The sequence below is a fragment of the Ceratotherium simum genome, chromosome 25 (genome assembly GCF_057802395.1).
Source record: "Ceratotherium simum simum isolate JZ-2026a chromosome 25, ASM5780239v1, whole genome shotgun sequence".
In the NCBI taxonomy this organism is placed as follows: domain Eukaryota; kingdom Metazoa; phylum Chordata; class Mammalia; order Perissodactyla; family Rhinocerotidae; genus Ceratotherium; species Ceratotherium simum.
Genome location: NC_141924.1, coordinates 19,091,411 through 19,107,143, shown reverse-complemented (window position 1 = coordinate 19,107,143; position 15,733 = coordinate 19,091,411). Strand labels below are relative to the sequence as shown.

The 15,733-nt window shown below is 35.9% G+C and overlaps 1 protein-coding gene across 2 annotated transcripts in view; it reads right to left on the bottom strand.

Moving 5' to 3' along the window:
- Nucleotides 1-15,733, bottom strand: part of SLC41A2 (solute carrier family 41 member 2) — a 126,554-nt gene that overhangs the window by 52,672 nt on the left and 58,149 nt on the right. For both annotated transcript variants that reach the window (XM_004418052.3, XM_087449010.1), the window contains exons 5-6: nt 12,656-12,800; nt 9,875-10,021 (exon numbers count right to left, since the gene is read on the bottom strand). In XM_004418052.3, coding sequence (XP_004418109.1) covers nt 9,875-10,021; nt 12,656-12,800 — 292 coding nt within the window. The remainder of the gene's footprint in view (nt 1-9,874; nt 10,022-12,655; nt 12,801-15,733) is intronic.

Below are 15,733 nucleotides of genomic sequence, written 5' to 3'. Positions count from 1 at the left end.
CGCAGCGCGCGCACTCAACCACCAAGCCACAGGGCCGGCCCTAGGTTTAACTTTATTAAACAGATTTCTTCACTGCAGAACTACTCGGAAGCTTTAATATGCTAAGATAGAATATAGTACACCGTATTAACCATAGTTTGGCCAGTATACCAAGTTACACATCTGGGTGTTACAACTTACCTTGGACAAGAAATTTAACTTCTATAAACTTTAATTTCCTTATCTTTAAAATGGTAATAATAGTACTACCTATTTCACGGGGTTATTGTGAGTCTTAAGAGAATTAAGACATGTAAGTTAACTAGAATAGTGCCCAGGCACATAGCTAACATTTATTGAACACTTACTATCATCATAATCATTGCCATATTATTAACATCTTGCTATTTGGAACACACTGAGGTAACAGATTGCCAGGACTTTGTTATACCTTTCTATGATAGATTGTCTTACTTGATCACAATTTTTCATTCTCTCCCCATTCTTATTATGCTTTCCTATAGAGAGAGTATACTTCTCTGTCTTATTGACTTTGTATAATTTTATTTATTTATTTTTTTTTCCCCCAAAGCCCCAGTAGATAGTTGTATGTCATAGCTGCACATCCTTCTAATTGCTGTATGTGGGACGCGGCCTCAGCATGGCCGGAGAAGCGGTGCGTTGGTGCACGCCCCGGATCCGAACCCAGGCCGCCAGTAGCAGAGCACGTGCACCCAACTGCTAAGCCACGGGGCCGGCCCAATGTCTTATTGACTTTGGACTTGACTATTTGTCTTGCTTTGTAGACATGATGTATGCCACTTCTGAACAAAATTTTAAGTGCTTTCAGAAATGACTAGAAGATTTTACATATACATATAGATGTATAGACAGACAGATGGATAGCTATCAACTGTTTTCAGACACTAGACAACAGGCGTTGCAAGACTGTGATCACTGAGAGAAGGGAAAGAAATGAGATAAACCCTACAATAGCCTCAGCTTTCTGACTAAAGGCACAGTCCAGACCACAGCTCAGGAAGAGAGTGAGCCTAAGGCAGCAGGAATTTACAGGGTAGCATATGGAAAAGAGGAAGGTATCTGAGAAAGAGCTTGAGAACTGAATACCAAGTCATATGGTGAACTCCACAAGGCTAGCCAAGAGTAATTGGGGATTTGTAAACCGAAAAATTTCCAGAATTTACAAAGGGCTGAAAGTCATTCAAGATTTAATCCCCTAGAGAGGAGAGGCCTCTGAACACTGAGAACATTAAGTAAAGACCTGAGAAGGGTCACGTCCTAGTAGTAAAGCTAGCCCTAGTGTAATGTCTGCTCTAATCTGCCCAATAAAGCTTAAAAGCAAGTTGAAGGCTCAAGCTAATCCACAATTAACTGCCTACAAGAACACAGTTCAACACTTCATAAAGAAAAACAAAACAGTCAAGCACTTAACAACATTATATTCATAATGTTGAGCGTCCAACCAAAAATTATTTTTCTGAGTTTGGAATAATACTTGGTCACATTTACAAACAAATACCCTGAGACATTCCATTTACTTTAGACATTTTACCTGTTTCATAAAAGTTTCCAAGTACTTAATCTTTATAAAAATAATAAATTAAATGCACAAATACAGTGAGTCTTAAGTTTTCATAAATATTCATATAATGTATACAAATTTGTTAAGATTTCTATTTAACAATCATAAGAATAAGTCAATTACTTAATTATAAATTTAAAAATGGAATTAGAAGACATGTTACTCTAATGGTCTAAGTAACAAGTAAATAAAAGAAATATGCACTGCCTTGTTAGCATAAAACCATTAATACCATGAGTTTGATTCCCAAATATTTTTATACTTAATTCTAAATATCCCTAGGGTTAAAAGTTGCCTAGCCCTTCTTGAAACAGTTACATCATCCCAAGAGATTTTTAGTAATATCATTTTAGCTGATCAAGGTTTTATTATTAACAGAGATTTTAGCCAGGACATTTCTAGATTCTTCTCAATGACTCTAATACTTATTTTAAGATTTTATTTATTTATTTTTTCCCCCCAAAGCCCCAGTAGATAGTTGTGTGTCATAGCTGCACATCCTTCTAGTTGCTGTATGTGGGACGCGGCCTCAGCATGGCCGGAGAAGCAGCGCGTCGGTGCGCGCCCGGGATCCGAACCCGGGTCGCCAGCAGTGGAGCGCGCGCACTTAACCACCAAGCCACGGGGCCGGCCCCTAATACTTATTTTATATGGTAGGGACTTCATAACTTAAAGACAGAGTTGATTTCACAACTCTATAGCCTACAGTCTTAGACTTAAGTTAAATGTTACTAAATCTTCCTGACATCGCACAAAATTCTTCAACCTTTACTCATCCTCTTATCTTTGACAGAATTTTGTATTTCCTCATCTTCTTAAGATATTTAAAGATCTTCTTACCTATGACTAAAGATGTTTGAACTAGATAGAAACTCAAATTTTTTCCTATCAGGTAGGAACAATTACTACAGATACTAAAATAATACCCAAACAAATTTTATTCTCATGACTCTATCTGGATTTGCCATCACATCTTCAAAATGATTATACTAACAAAATTCACTTAAATATTTTCTTCCATTTAAAGGTATATGACTAATGCTACATATAATGCCATTTTCTCCATGTTTTTTTTTAAAAACGAAAAAACCTTTATTGAGTGGATTCCCAGTTCTTTTTGTTAAACCATTAGATAATGATAAATAACATCCCAATTATGAAGCATTCTTACCTCCTAAAACAACTAAAGTTGCCAACAATTTCTTTATAGGATCAAACAGAAAACTAAAAGCATTAAAATCCACTAAACACAAATGAAAAGAACTATGCTGCTAAGTCAAATCATCTTAGTATTTCATTTTCAGGTCAAGAAAGGAGCACCACGCCAGGCTTTTAAGTTATTCTCAGCATTCAATCTCTGGAAGGACACCTGAAGTTGAAAAAAACACCCACCATCCCAACCCCAGAATCACTGCCTTGAATCTTCAAAGAAGAGGAAAAATTTCTCAGGAAAGAAACTAAAAACAATGAGTTGGCAGTTTCTCAAAAAGTTAAACAGAGTTATCATATGACCCAGCTATTCTACTCCAAGAGAATTGAAAACATATGTTTACCCAAAAACTTGTACAAGAATGTTCATAGCAGCATTATTCATAATAGCCAAAAAGTGGAAGCAACCCAAATGTCCATCAAGTTGTGAATGGATTAAAAAAATGTGGTATATCCATACAATGGAGTATTATTCAGTACTGAATATTTAAGTACTGATTCATGCTACAACACAGAGGAACCTTGAAAAAATACTAACTGAAAGAAGCCAGACATAAAAGGTCACTGATTGTATGATTCCATTTTTTGAAATATCTAGAATAGGCAAATCCACAGAGACAGAAAATAGATTAGTGGTTGCCAAGGGCTGGGGGAAGGGGGGAATGGGGAGTGACTACTAAAGGTCTCTTTTTGGTGTGATAAAAATGTTCTAGAATTAGATAATAGGTTACAAAATATTATGAATGTCCTAAAAACCACGGGATTGTATACATTTAAAAGGTGAATTTTATGGTATGCAAATTACATCTCAATTTTTAAAAATTCCAACAATAACAAAAAAGGAGGGGGGATTATATTCTTCAAAAATGTCAATGTCATAAAAGAAAAAGAACATATATACATACATAGAGAAAAGGAGAGTATAAAAGATAAAGCAAATAGGTAAAATGTTAACATTAGGTGAATCTGGATACAGGGTATACAGGTATTTTTTGGTACTATTTTTATTTTTGCAGCTATCCTATAAATTTAAAATTATCTCCAAATAAAAAAATTTTAAACATAAAAAAGTCAGAAAACCATGATAAAATACAACTTTCTAAAATGATTTACTATAAATGTGTTCTATTTCAATTTCCTGTCAAATCTAACATGCCCATTCCCACCAAATTAAACCATATATATGATTGTATACAACCCCCCTACTTTTCCCCAGCTAACTCCCAATCCAATTCTGATAGCTAGGGGAAAGTGACCAATACAGAAAAAGGAGAGATGCTAAAACATTCCGCTTTTTTAAGATATATTGCTGTTTTATAGATGTCATAAAATTAAAGAATTACTTTTAGAAAACCACTAATGACACAATTAGCAAGAGAAAATGGTCAATTAAAAGCCAACCACGAACTTCTGCATTAATATCAAAACCTAAAATAATGTCTTCCTTCTAAATGAAATATGCTTAAATGATCCTATTCAAAATAATATTTTGTATTAATTTCCGGGTATATCATAACGGGTATTGCGGTAGTCTGAATAATGGCCCTCAGAGACAACCACATCTTAATCCCTAGAACCTGTGAATGTTACCTTACACCACAAAATAAGCTTTGCAGATGTGATAAAGTCAAGGATTTCGAAATGGGGAGATTATCCTGGATTATTTGGGTGAGCCCTAAATGTAATCACAGGTTTACTTATAGGCGGGAGGTAGAGGGAGATTTGATTACAGGAGAGAAAGAAATGTGACCACAGAACCAGAGACTGAGTAATGTGGCTATAAGCCAAGAAATGCTGGCAGCCACCTGAAGATGGAAGAGGCAAGGAATGGATTTTCCCCTGAAACCTCCAGAAGGAACCAGCTCTGCCGACACCTTGATTTTAGTCCTGTCTGACTCATTTCAGACTTCTGGCCTCCAGAACTGTAAGAAATTAATTTGTGCTGTTTTAAGCCACAAAGTTTGTGATCATTTGTTATAGCAACAATAGGAAATGAACACAGGTGTACAGACAAAATGTTGTGGAATCTTAAGCCTAATAAGTGCCTGTCTATTTTAGTACTGATTCCATGATACAGGTAAACTATAGAAAAGTAAGGATTCACACAGCTAAAATGGTTCCAATTGCTACGATTCCACTTAACTGCCAAACATAAATGCCATCTTTTTGATTCACTGCTTTCACCCTTCATTAGATTGTTGGTGCCATTTTGCAACTACTGTTATATAATTTCATCAATAGCAGTCATTATTCTCACCCTAAATTCTTCTGAAATATGTAGCTGCTATGAGTGACATTTTTATATATTAGCTGTTTCTGTGTGAACAACAAAGGAATGGGCATTGGAAGTTATAAACAATTTTTTTAAATGCTCTTTATGGTTACATCAGAATTTTCTCATTAAATTTACCTTCTAGGAATCACTCTAAATTAAGATGGTACAATGCTGAAAATCTCTGAAGAAGAAGAGTGACATGCAAGATGAATTTAGATTCTACTCACATCAAGGCAGTGAGATTCTAGAATGTCCTGTGAATAACCAGGTGACATCCCTGATAGTCCTTCATAGGACTGAAGCAACCTGAGGCTGATAATTATTGCTCTTATAGCTTCAACTAAGCCATCTTTTAAACATTAGCCTTGAAGAAGGAAAAATCAATCAACATTTTGCTTCTCAGATCTTGCCCAAAAAGAGAAAAGCTGATAATTTTTCAAATCAATAAACAGCATGCACATACAAAAATTATACAGCCATGTAGTTATAAATAATTGGAAAAGTTCTAGAAATTATTCAAACAAGAAGAAAGGACAACAATCCTTGTGTTCAGGTATTTCAGTTACTGGCCAACTTCAGATGCTTTGAATAGTTTTAAAGACTATTATGTGTTTAAAGACTACTACGTGAATGAATAAATGCCTTTATATTTTCTCTCCAAGTCATACCAAAGCGTATTATGGTCCAGAGCTTAGATTACTCTTTAAACGAACTTTCTATTTCCTCTTCTATTTCCATTTGAAATAGATCTTTTCTAGCCATATGTTGGCATTTTGATGTTTCTATAGTGATACTAATCTCTAAGGCAAGGCAAGATACTATTCTGCATTTCCCTAATACTGTGTCCTCATTGAAAGGATCTTTTTTTGCTGTTGTTACAATCTATTATGTTATTGGACCAGATACTATGGCAAATCACTCAGAGGGACATCGATCTTCTATTTTCCATGTGTATACCACTTCCTGAATAACTTCTACTCACATTAATTGGACAGCTTTCAAAAGGAATAAAGCATTTGGTGAAGTGCTATTTATTTAACATCCGCTATGTATATGGCACTACGAGGTGCTACAAAAAGAAAGAAATAATAAATAAAATGAAAACAGTTTTGTCCTCATGAAGCTTATACCCTCATAAAGGAAGGTATTACATTTATACAAAAAGCTATAATGACCAGCTAAATGTAAAGAATGTCATAAGAGAAATGTCAATAAAGTGCTATAGGAATTCAGAGAGGAAAAAGACCACCTAAGATTAGGGAAATCTATGAATTTAGCATTGAAAATTGAGGATTCTGACTGGCCTTCATGGAAGGGAGAGGAATGATATAAGAAAGAAAAGAGAAAAACCAGGCTGAAACTTTAAAACCTAAACCTAAACTTCAAAAACCTAAACACTAGGCTGAAACTTTAACTTTATTCACTAATCAATAAAGACTTAGGGTGACTACAAAAAATAAAGTCAATAGGAGTAAAGCTCTGGGTTTGTTTGTTTTGTCCTTTTTTGGAGAACTGGAGGGGTGAGAAGGGGGAAAATTCCATATTTACTTCAGATATCAGAAATCAGCAAATTTTATCAGGATCTTTCAAAAGAAAGGTAACACACTGAATGATTGTAGAGTGAGCCTTAGCACCTGCATCAGAGCTAACAGGACATGAGGGGAGCTCTTCAGTCACTTCCGAATAGTATCCAAAATTCTAAGTGAGGAGTTAAGTGAGCCTTTTCTCAATGTCCAGTTCTTTGAGAGCCATATAACACATGGCCTCTATTTATAACCAAAGCCTACAGCTACCATGAAATCCCCTTTTTATCTCTAAAGACTGCTAAGTGTTTCCAATATAGTTCAGGAACTAAACTTTCCAAGAACAAGGCATCTCAGCATGATGAATGGGGTCTTAGAATTTAATGTGCCTGTTCCTAATCTTTGTATTCAGAATACCACTAGTACTAGGCTTACAACTGCTGATCTTATGAGGCCCCCTAGTGTTCACAATGCACACACCTTATAATCTGAACACTGACATTTCAGAAAAACCTTTAACTGTCAAATCAACTAGGGAATCATTCCGTAGCCCATTAAAGAAAATCATTTTAGGGAAATAAATGATACAGATGAAATGTAAAAGATCCTATTTTAATTAATTCATCTTGAATTACTTTAAGCCAACTTTCAGAAGGCCTAGAAAAGCCTAAGCAATATTTAATAATAAAATTATTTCTCAAAATTATGGTCTGTGATGGTATCATTTCATTTCACTTTTTTATTTCCTGATTCAGCTAAACTACTAACGTATCATATAAAGCACTCAAAATAACACTCAAAAGCTTTAGACAACAATACATGATTAAGCCTTTTATAAGAAGTTTATCACTTTTGTGATTTTAAAAAATAAAATTTAGGGGCCGGCCCTGTAGCTTAGCAGTTAAGTGCACGTGCTCTGCTACCGGCGGCCCGGCCCGGGGTTCGGATCCCGGGCGCACACCAACGCACTGCTTGTCCAGCCATGCTGAGGCCGCGTCCCACATACAACAACTAGAAGGATGTGCAACTGTGACACACAACTATCTACTGGGGCTTTGGGATTAAAAAAAAAAAGGAGGAGGATTGGCAATAGATGTTAGCTCAGAGCCGGTCTTCCTCAGCAAAAAGAGGAGGGTTAGCATGGATGTTAGCTCAGAGCTGATCTTCCTCACAGAAAAAAATAAATAAATAAAAATAAAATAAAATTTAAAAAGTCAGCAAACATTTTTCCTAAAAGTTGATTTATCTTCTAGAATCTCATAATACTCTCAGTCTGTATCATTATAATAGTCATATTTATTATGATAACATTCTTCAATGGCATTCTCTTTCTTACTTTCTTACTACTGTGGCTTCAACCAAGAGGAGACACCCTGGTATTTAGCAAGCAGCTGAGAAATGTGTTACAAATGACTTCAAGGTAATTTAAGTACCCAAGTCTGCAAATATATACCTTTCTTTTTTATGTATGTAAGGGAACCCATCCCAGAACGACTATCAACCCTCCATGCCCATCCCCACTGCTACCCTCAATGTTCCTGGTCAGACCTATAGAATTTCTGTCCTCTCAATAATATTAGGAAGAAATCCTTCACCCTCTTCTACTTCTCCCTTCCTCTCTCTTACCTCCTCCTCAAAGTGGGAGACACTTATCTAAGTGGTAAGACTAGGGAAAGGGGCACTACGCAGGCCTAATTCATCCCCTCACTGACTTCTTCTTTCAGGATCCAGCCTATTAATGACAGTCTCCCTTCCCCAACATAGTTAGCAGCCTGTTCCTGAGGGGTGAGGCCTACAAGTGGTCCAGCTGTCTGCCTGTGAGTGGGTGAATGAGTTTAATGGACTAGGAAGGAAATATTAAGTCACAGTCTCTAATATTAGCTGTAAGCTAACATTTCAATCCCTGACTTCAGCATCAATTTCTAAATTGTATAATAATTTAGAGGAGAAAAGTATGACCAATGATCACCCCAACAAGGTAAATTAGAGCAGATTATTCCTTTAATAACATAACTCTCATTTTCTGTGCTTTCTTGCCTGGGAGAGAAAGGAATTGAGCATTACCCTGAATATACTTGAAGAAATATCATTCCTTGTATATTCCACAACAATGACAAAAACTTAAGACCCACGGGAACAAGATCTTACATTTAGGCCACTGATCCTTTATTATCTTCTACCTTACGTCAAGTGGACACATCTTATCTTCTAAATGAGAAGAATTTTCCTTGAACATATATATCGTCTTATTGAATATTATTTTTATGCCACTCATTAAATAATTTGCAGTAATTTTAGATACTAAATGAAGCTTCCTTGATATCTCCAAAAGTAGTAGAAATGACTGTCTGTTAGGTTAAAGCCCTTACTTCAGTTCAAAAACATGTCTGAGACTCTTACTTCTTCAAACCAAATGTACTTTAGATTTATTTTAAAGTATACCATAAATCTGTATAGAATCCATGAAATATATGAGGATATGTGAATAAATGTTTGCTTCTGGCTTGGCTTATAAAATATCTTTTTTTCTTGTATTACTGTAGGTTTCCATTTTCTTGCAATTTTTTCAATTTGGCATCTTAAAAAAATGAAACTACAACCAACTTTTAGCACTAAACTGATGCTCACAAATCATATTCATGTACATTGAAAGTAGTCCCAGAGTATAATCTGCATTAAAACAATTCATTAGATTTTATAAATTCTCTATCACTATTATCAAGAATCACATATACAAGATGACTCCAACTTCACACAGCATTCAGGCTAATTTTTATGACTTTTTTTTTCTTTTTGTTAATTGCCATGTTGGTTTCTGATGGAGTGAAAAATCACTAAACTTCAAGCACCACCATAACCTTATGTTCTGGGACTATGGTACAACTCATGTATCAGAACACTGTAGGTTGACTCCTCGCTGGCTACACATTTAGAGGAAAGGGCAGAATACACAGACTATGACAGACCTGTGTTCAACCTTCCTACTAGTAGAGGGTAACATACATAACCTCTATGATCCTCAGTCTTCTCATCTGAAATTAGACATGATAATCCTTATCTTATAGAGTTTTAAACTCTATAAGAAGAGAAAAAATATGTGAGAAAAAAATATATAAGAACCACAACACACAGTAGGTGTACAACAAATGGCAGTATTGTTCTAATCAGTCTCAACCACAGTTCTAATACAGATGAAGGCCACCAAAGATTCATGGCATTGCTGCAACACTATTTATTTTAAAAGACTTTGTATAATACATTATATTTAGTTTCAAGTCAACTTACCAAGACAGGAGTACAAACCCTGACTTATCCAAGCTAATATGGCAAGAGTTATAAGGTCACCAAAACTAGCAGCAATGGGTGTAGCAACATTATCAGGATTTATACCAGTCTTCTTTGAACCAACGATAACTCCAACCATTATTATTCCTAGAAGAAAGAAAGCTCATTACTTTTATGCTATGATTTAAAGAAAATCAATCCCCTAAATACTGAAATATATAGGCTAGACAAACAGCATATCAGTTCCAGTTAGACTGCTTAGATAAGCTGACTTTAGCAAACAAAACATTTTACTTTAATGTTTTGGCAAAAATGCCTTTCAACAAATTCCAAGTGGGGATCGTAGAAGATTTGAGTTCAATGTTGCATTTAAAGACCTGAAAAGCTACTTTAAAATAATATTAAAGCTAAAGTTTAAAATTTAGTAACATGTCTGTCTTAGACGTAATGTATTCGTGTGTATCAAACCCAAAGATTTTATTTTAACCCTCAAATAAAGTTATAGTCAATAAACCCATAAAAATGTCAAAGAAAGGTGAGTCATTTATATGCATAGCAATTGGGACGAAGACCAACACAGATTTGTTTACATAGTGGTAGTCAGAAATGCTTGCTTCATTTTATTATTTAAAAGTGTTACATAGTGGTAGCCAGAAATGCTTGCTTCATTATTATTATTTAGAAGTATTAAGAGGAGGGAAGTAGTTAAATTTTGAACACCGGAGGCCAGAACACAAGAAGCAGTCTTTGTAAAGGATATTCTTTAAACCCAAAGTTTCTGTTTATGAACCTACAACTAGAGAACAGAAGATGAAAATGTGACTGTATTTGTACTTTTAAATCTTTATTTTGAATTTGAATCATAGAAATGGGAGAAAAATGATAACATTTATATCTATATCCAATTGTATAGATTTTTTTCACGCCAATACATTCATTAAGAGAATGCAATGCAGAGAAAATTTATGATTAGTTCATTTATGAGTTAACCATAAATCAATATGGAAGCCTAAATCTGACTATAGAAAAAAAAGTCTCACCACATTTTTAGACTGAAAATGACTCTAAATAATTTTATTCGAGTGTGTTCATTTTGTGGATAATAAAACTGAGGTCCTAGGAGTAGGGTTTAAATTCTTGCCTAAGGTCACATAGCTTGCAAGTAACTTTGGTCCACTGTTTTTTATACTACTCCATAAAGCCCATATTATTAAATACGGGCTTTTGTCTTCATTCAGTGTCTCACATCTTGTATTGTGGAGACTTTTTCAATCTATGAACTTACCTTTCCCATAATATCATTGTAAAAAGAAAAAAAAAGTAATAGCAGAAAAGTCTTTAAAATGTATTATACAATAATCAATCAAGATGTGATCAGATAGATAGAATTCTTTTTTCAAAATCAGCACATTGAAAGATCAATATGTAAAGTTCTCCTGACAGAATGCCATCTATATCTTTTCAGCTGAAAACAAATATTTTGCCATCATGGATCAATGGAAAGAATTGGGAGGCAGGAAACAGGTTTTAATTCTGATTTTTCTGCAAACAAGCTGATGAAATTGGACAAGTCACCTGACCTGAGTCAGTTTTCTCACCTACGAAAGGTAGTTAATAGTATCTGCTCCACATATATAAAGGTCAAGCTATCATAAAATTAGAATACACATTATTCAAAGTAAGAAGCCCTAAACAAATTTTAAAAATCTGAATTTTATGGCTTTGAAAATCCTAAGCAATACAAATACTTGTTAGACTGAAAAATTTTAAACAATTCTTTATAAATGAAACAAAATTAGAAAGAGAACAGAGGCAAAGAGCCTAAAGAAATAGTGTTAATGCTTTTTTTTTTTTTTCCTTCACCAGAAATTAATTTCCCAATAGCTTAACTTCACTCTGCTTTGGCCAGTGTTAACTCCATTCAATTCTAGTAATTCTATATATAGAAAAGAAACTACCCCGATATAATTTAAGTACTAAAACAAAATGCTTGAATATTTTGGAAGTCAAGTCTTAATTTTAATAAGATTCTCTAAATTACCAGAACCTAGCCAAAAAAGTTAGCTTCATTGTATGATCACCTGACATGAGAATCTTCTATTTTTAACTTTGCTAGTGATAAAAGGGTAAGATCGCAACTATAGAATGAAAAGAACCAACTCTTTATGATTATGATTCCATAATAAGCTAGTTCTCTAGTGTGAAGTTCATATTAATAAATAAATATAAAAAATGATATCCCAACTGAAAAATTCTAATGCAGTTAATTTTTAAAACCTCCTGGCTTTTTAAAATTCTATAGCCAACAATATACTGTGTTAAGCGTATGGTTATATTTGTATAGCCACAGAAACAGTGGAGAAATTTTTTTGAAATCTGAAACTTTAAAAAATTTTAACAGAGGGACTGCTTTTGAACCTCAGAATTCCTGGAATACTTGTTACTCAAATGACAAGCCAGTAAATCCTCTGCATGATTTCCATAAAGGAGTTTCTCAATTAATTTAACTTACAGACACAAATGAATATCTAGGCTATTTTCCTAATCTTGTTTGGGAACCGTACCAGGGTACCTAAGGCCAGAAGACAACCTCAGAAAGCTTGTTCTACACTAAGGTTTACATATAAATACATCTGAAATAAGATATTTTAAATGTTTGTAGATAACTTTTTTCTGTTGTTTTATAATGAACAAGTATCATTTAAATAAAAATAATCAACATGGCAAATAAGTCATTTGAAAGTACAAGACTATAGAGCAGACACTGATGAATTTACTTACCCTGCAGAAGAGATGCGATGAAGGCAGTTGCTACACTGCTAGAGCACAGAAGTATGGAATGATCAAGATAGTATTTTCCCTCTGGAATCCAGCCCAAAATAATTGCTGCCACAGCTGCTAGAAAACCGACTACTGTCGCCTGAACCTAAAATTTTTTTTTAATAAAATCCAACTGAATTATTCATTTCGAGAACACATTTTTAAATTTGATTATGTAAATATGCATATAAGAAGTCAGAAGACAGTGTTACATATAGTAATTGAGCTGCCTTACCTTTTGAAGAAGCTACTGTATTTTAGTTTTAATATTCTCTATGGCGATGGGTTTTCAAACTGCCCTGATCTGGTGGCAATAGGTATGGACTAGGGTCCAGGAATCTGTTTTTAACAAGCACCCCAAGTGACTCTGACACTGTAATCCACAGATCATCTAAGAAAACACCAACCTGAAGACTGAAAAGTACCCAATCCACACAACTGAAGTTTGACTCTAGAGGCAGTGTTGGCAAGAGACTAGATTTTATAACTGAGTGATAGGAGTTTGGCTCCTGGCTGTACCACTTAATCTTATGGCAAGTTATTTAAATGCAACAAGCATTTATTTAGAATCTACCATGTCCCAGGCGCTATGCTTGGTGCTGGGCTACAACAGTGGTGAAAACAGATTTATTCCCTGCTCTCGCAGAGCTCTTGGCTGGTGGGAGAGATAGACATTAAAAAATAACCTCACAGATAATCACAATCATGATTAGTGCTATAAAAACTTTAGCTCCTAATCTGTAAAATGACAAAGATAACATCGAACTTGGAAGGGTTGTTTTGAGATTTAAATGAATTACATAAATATATATAAAGTGCTTCCCACAGCGCTGGCACAAAGCAACACTGAAAAAAAAAAAAAAGGGCAACCAAAAAAAGTAACACTGACTGAACTCTTAGAATTGTATTAGTACAATGTTAGACCTAAAAGAAACCCTAAGGGAATCATCTAGTTCACTGACTCGTAACTGTGTTTGTGTTATGGACTCCTTTGACAATCCGGCGAAACTTTTATTTATTTTTTTGTGAGGAAGATCAGCCCTGAGCTAACATCCATGCCAATCCTCTTTTTGCTGAGGAAGATTGGCCCTGGGCTAACATCCGTGCCCATCTTCCTCCACTTTATATGGGACGCCGCCACAGCATGGCCTGATAAGCGGTGCCTCAGTGGGCGGCCGGGATCTGAACCCCGGGCCGCCAGCAGCGGAGCGCGTGCACTTAACCGCTATGCCACGGGGCCGGCCCCTGGCGAAAATTTTATAGAGATCTTTCCCAATGAAAATATATATGCACGCAATATTTTGAATAGGATTTCTAGGTGCCCACAGATGCTGAAGCCAATCCATGTACTGGAATCCAGGGCTCTGGGAGAAAAACCCGAGTAGTCTGATCCTGCCATATAGTAAATCAAGGAAGAGCCAGGGCTGGCGAGTCCAGATTTCCTAGATTCCAGTCCCATGATCTTTCATTACAGCTCCTGTTGACGTCACCCAGATTCAGAGCTGAGATTCAAGCTGTAAGCACCATTATGGCTATACCAGCTATTAAAATATTTCAGCATTTTTGTCCTGGTTGGTAAATAATATACTATGTAAAAGCAGTAAAATTAATTAATAATATAAATTCTCTCATGGTGATTCCAACATTTTTCTGGTTTGATGCTAAAATACAAAGCTAGGAAGCCTACTGCAACCATCATGGCATATCTATATGTATGTATGATGTATGTACGAATCTAGCTAGCTATTTATGAGGAAACAGAAGCGCACAGCTGAGATGAGGAAATCGTATTCTGTAAACCTGCAAAAGAAATGTCTCATTGTATCCAAGAGAAGAGTGACGTGTGGGTTCAAGGAGTAGCTGTGGAGGCTAACAGGGGCCACAGATGTTGGTGTGGGGCACAACCCTCCCGGCGAGGTAATGGTTCTTCAGTGAGATTAGGAAGTTTGCTTAATTTGACAACTTACGCACCGGTCGAGGTGGCCACCTCTTACAGTTGTGAAGAAATCTGTGTGACAGGTAATCTGCTTGAGATCCGATTTAATAGCCAGAAGAGCAGACAGCCCAGCCAGTGAGAGCACGAGCCCCCTCTGTCCTTTCCATCCTTCCCCACCTCCACCTCCCACAGCCAGTGTCCAGACAGAGGAGCCCTTGCTAGCCCATCCCCCTCCCCTCCCCATGCTCATCTACTCCATCACAAGCTTTAGCAGATGAAGCCTCGGAGAGAGCACAGCCACTCCCCACACACCCCCCACCATCTTTTCCTCTCCCTCTGCTTTTGTCCAGGGGTAACTGGGCTCCAACCAGCTGCTGCCTCACTGGCTGGCACCAACTGTGTCCTGATGGGCCTGTGTGGGCTTCCCTGTTTCTCATACATCCTTGGTGGAGTGAGACAGACAAAGACACAGACTTCAGGCTACGGCAACTAGGATCAGTGAATCCCCAGACTTCTCTGGCTCCCATCCTGACCAACAGTTACAGGGAGAGAGGATGGTAAGGGAAGGGTGGAGACTAAGAGTGGAAGGAAAAATTAAAAGCTGAGATGGAAATTATTAGAATGATTTGATAAATATGAAAATTATTAGAATGATTTGATAAATAATTTACACTACAGCTTATATTACTTGGTAAGAGTTTAGGGTACTTAAAGAATAAAATGGAATATATTTTCAAATTTTTATTTATAGATTAATTTACAGTAGTCTACTGGTTGGTAAATATTTTGATTATTACCTCTGCCCAGATTCCTGCAGTTTCAAGCTGAAAGGGATCATAGACATCTCTAATGCAATCCTGTGACTTAAAAGAAGAGGAAAACGAAGCCCAGGAAGGTTAAGTAAATTAACAAAGGTTATACAGGTGGTTAATGTTAGAGCTGAGATTAGATCCCAGGTTTTCTTATTTCTAACCACGTGATCTTAGAAGTAGCTGCACAAATATTTTTTAAGCCTATATTCCAAAAATTCCTGTATTTCTTTGTCTTTGAAATGCATTACATGAAATTACTTTTCTGCAACCATGTTCTCAACATCACGTCCC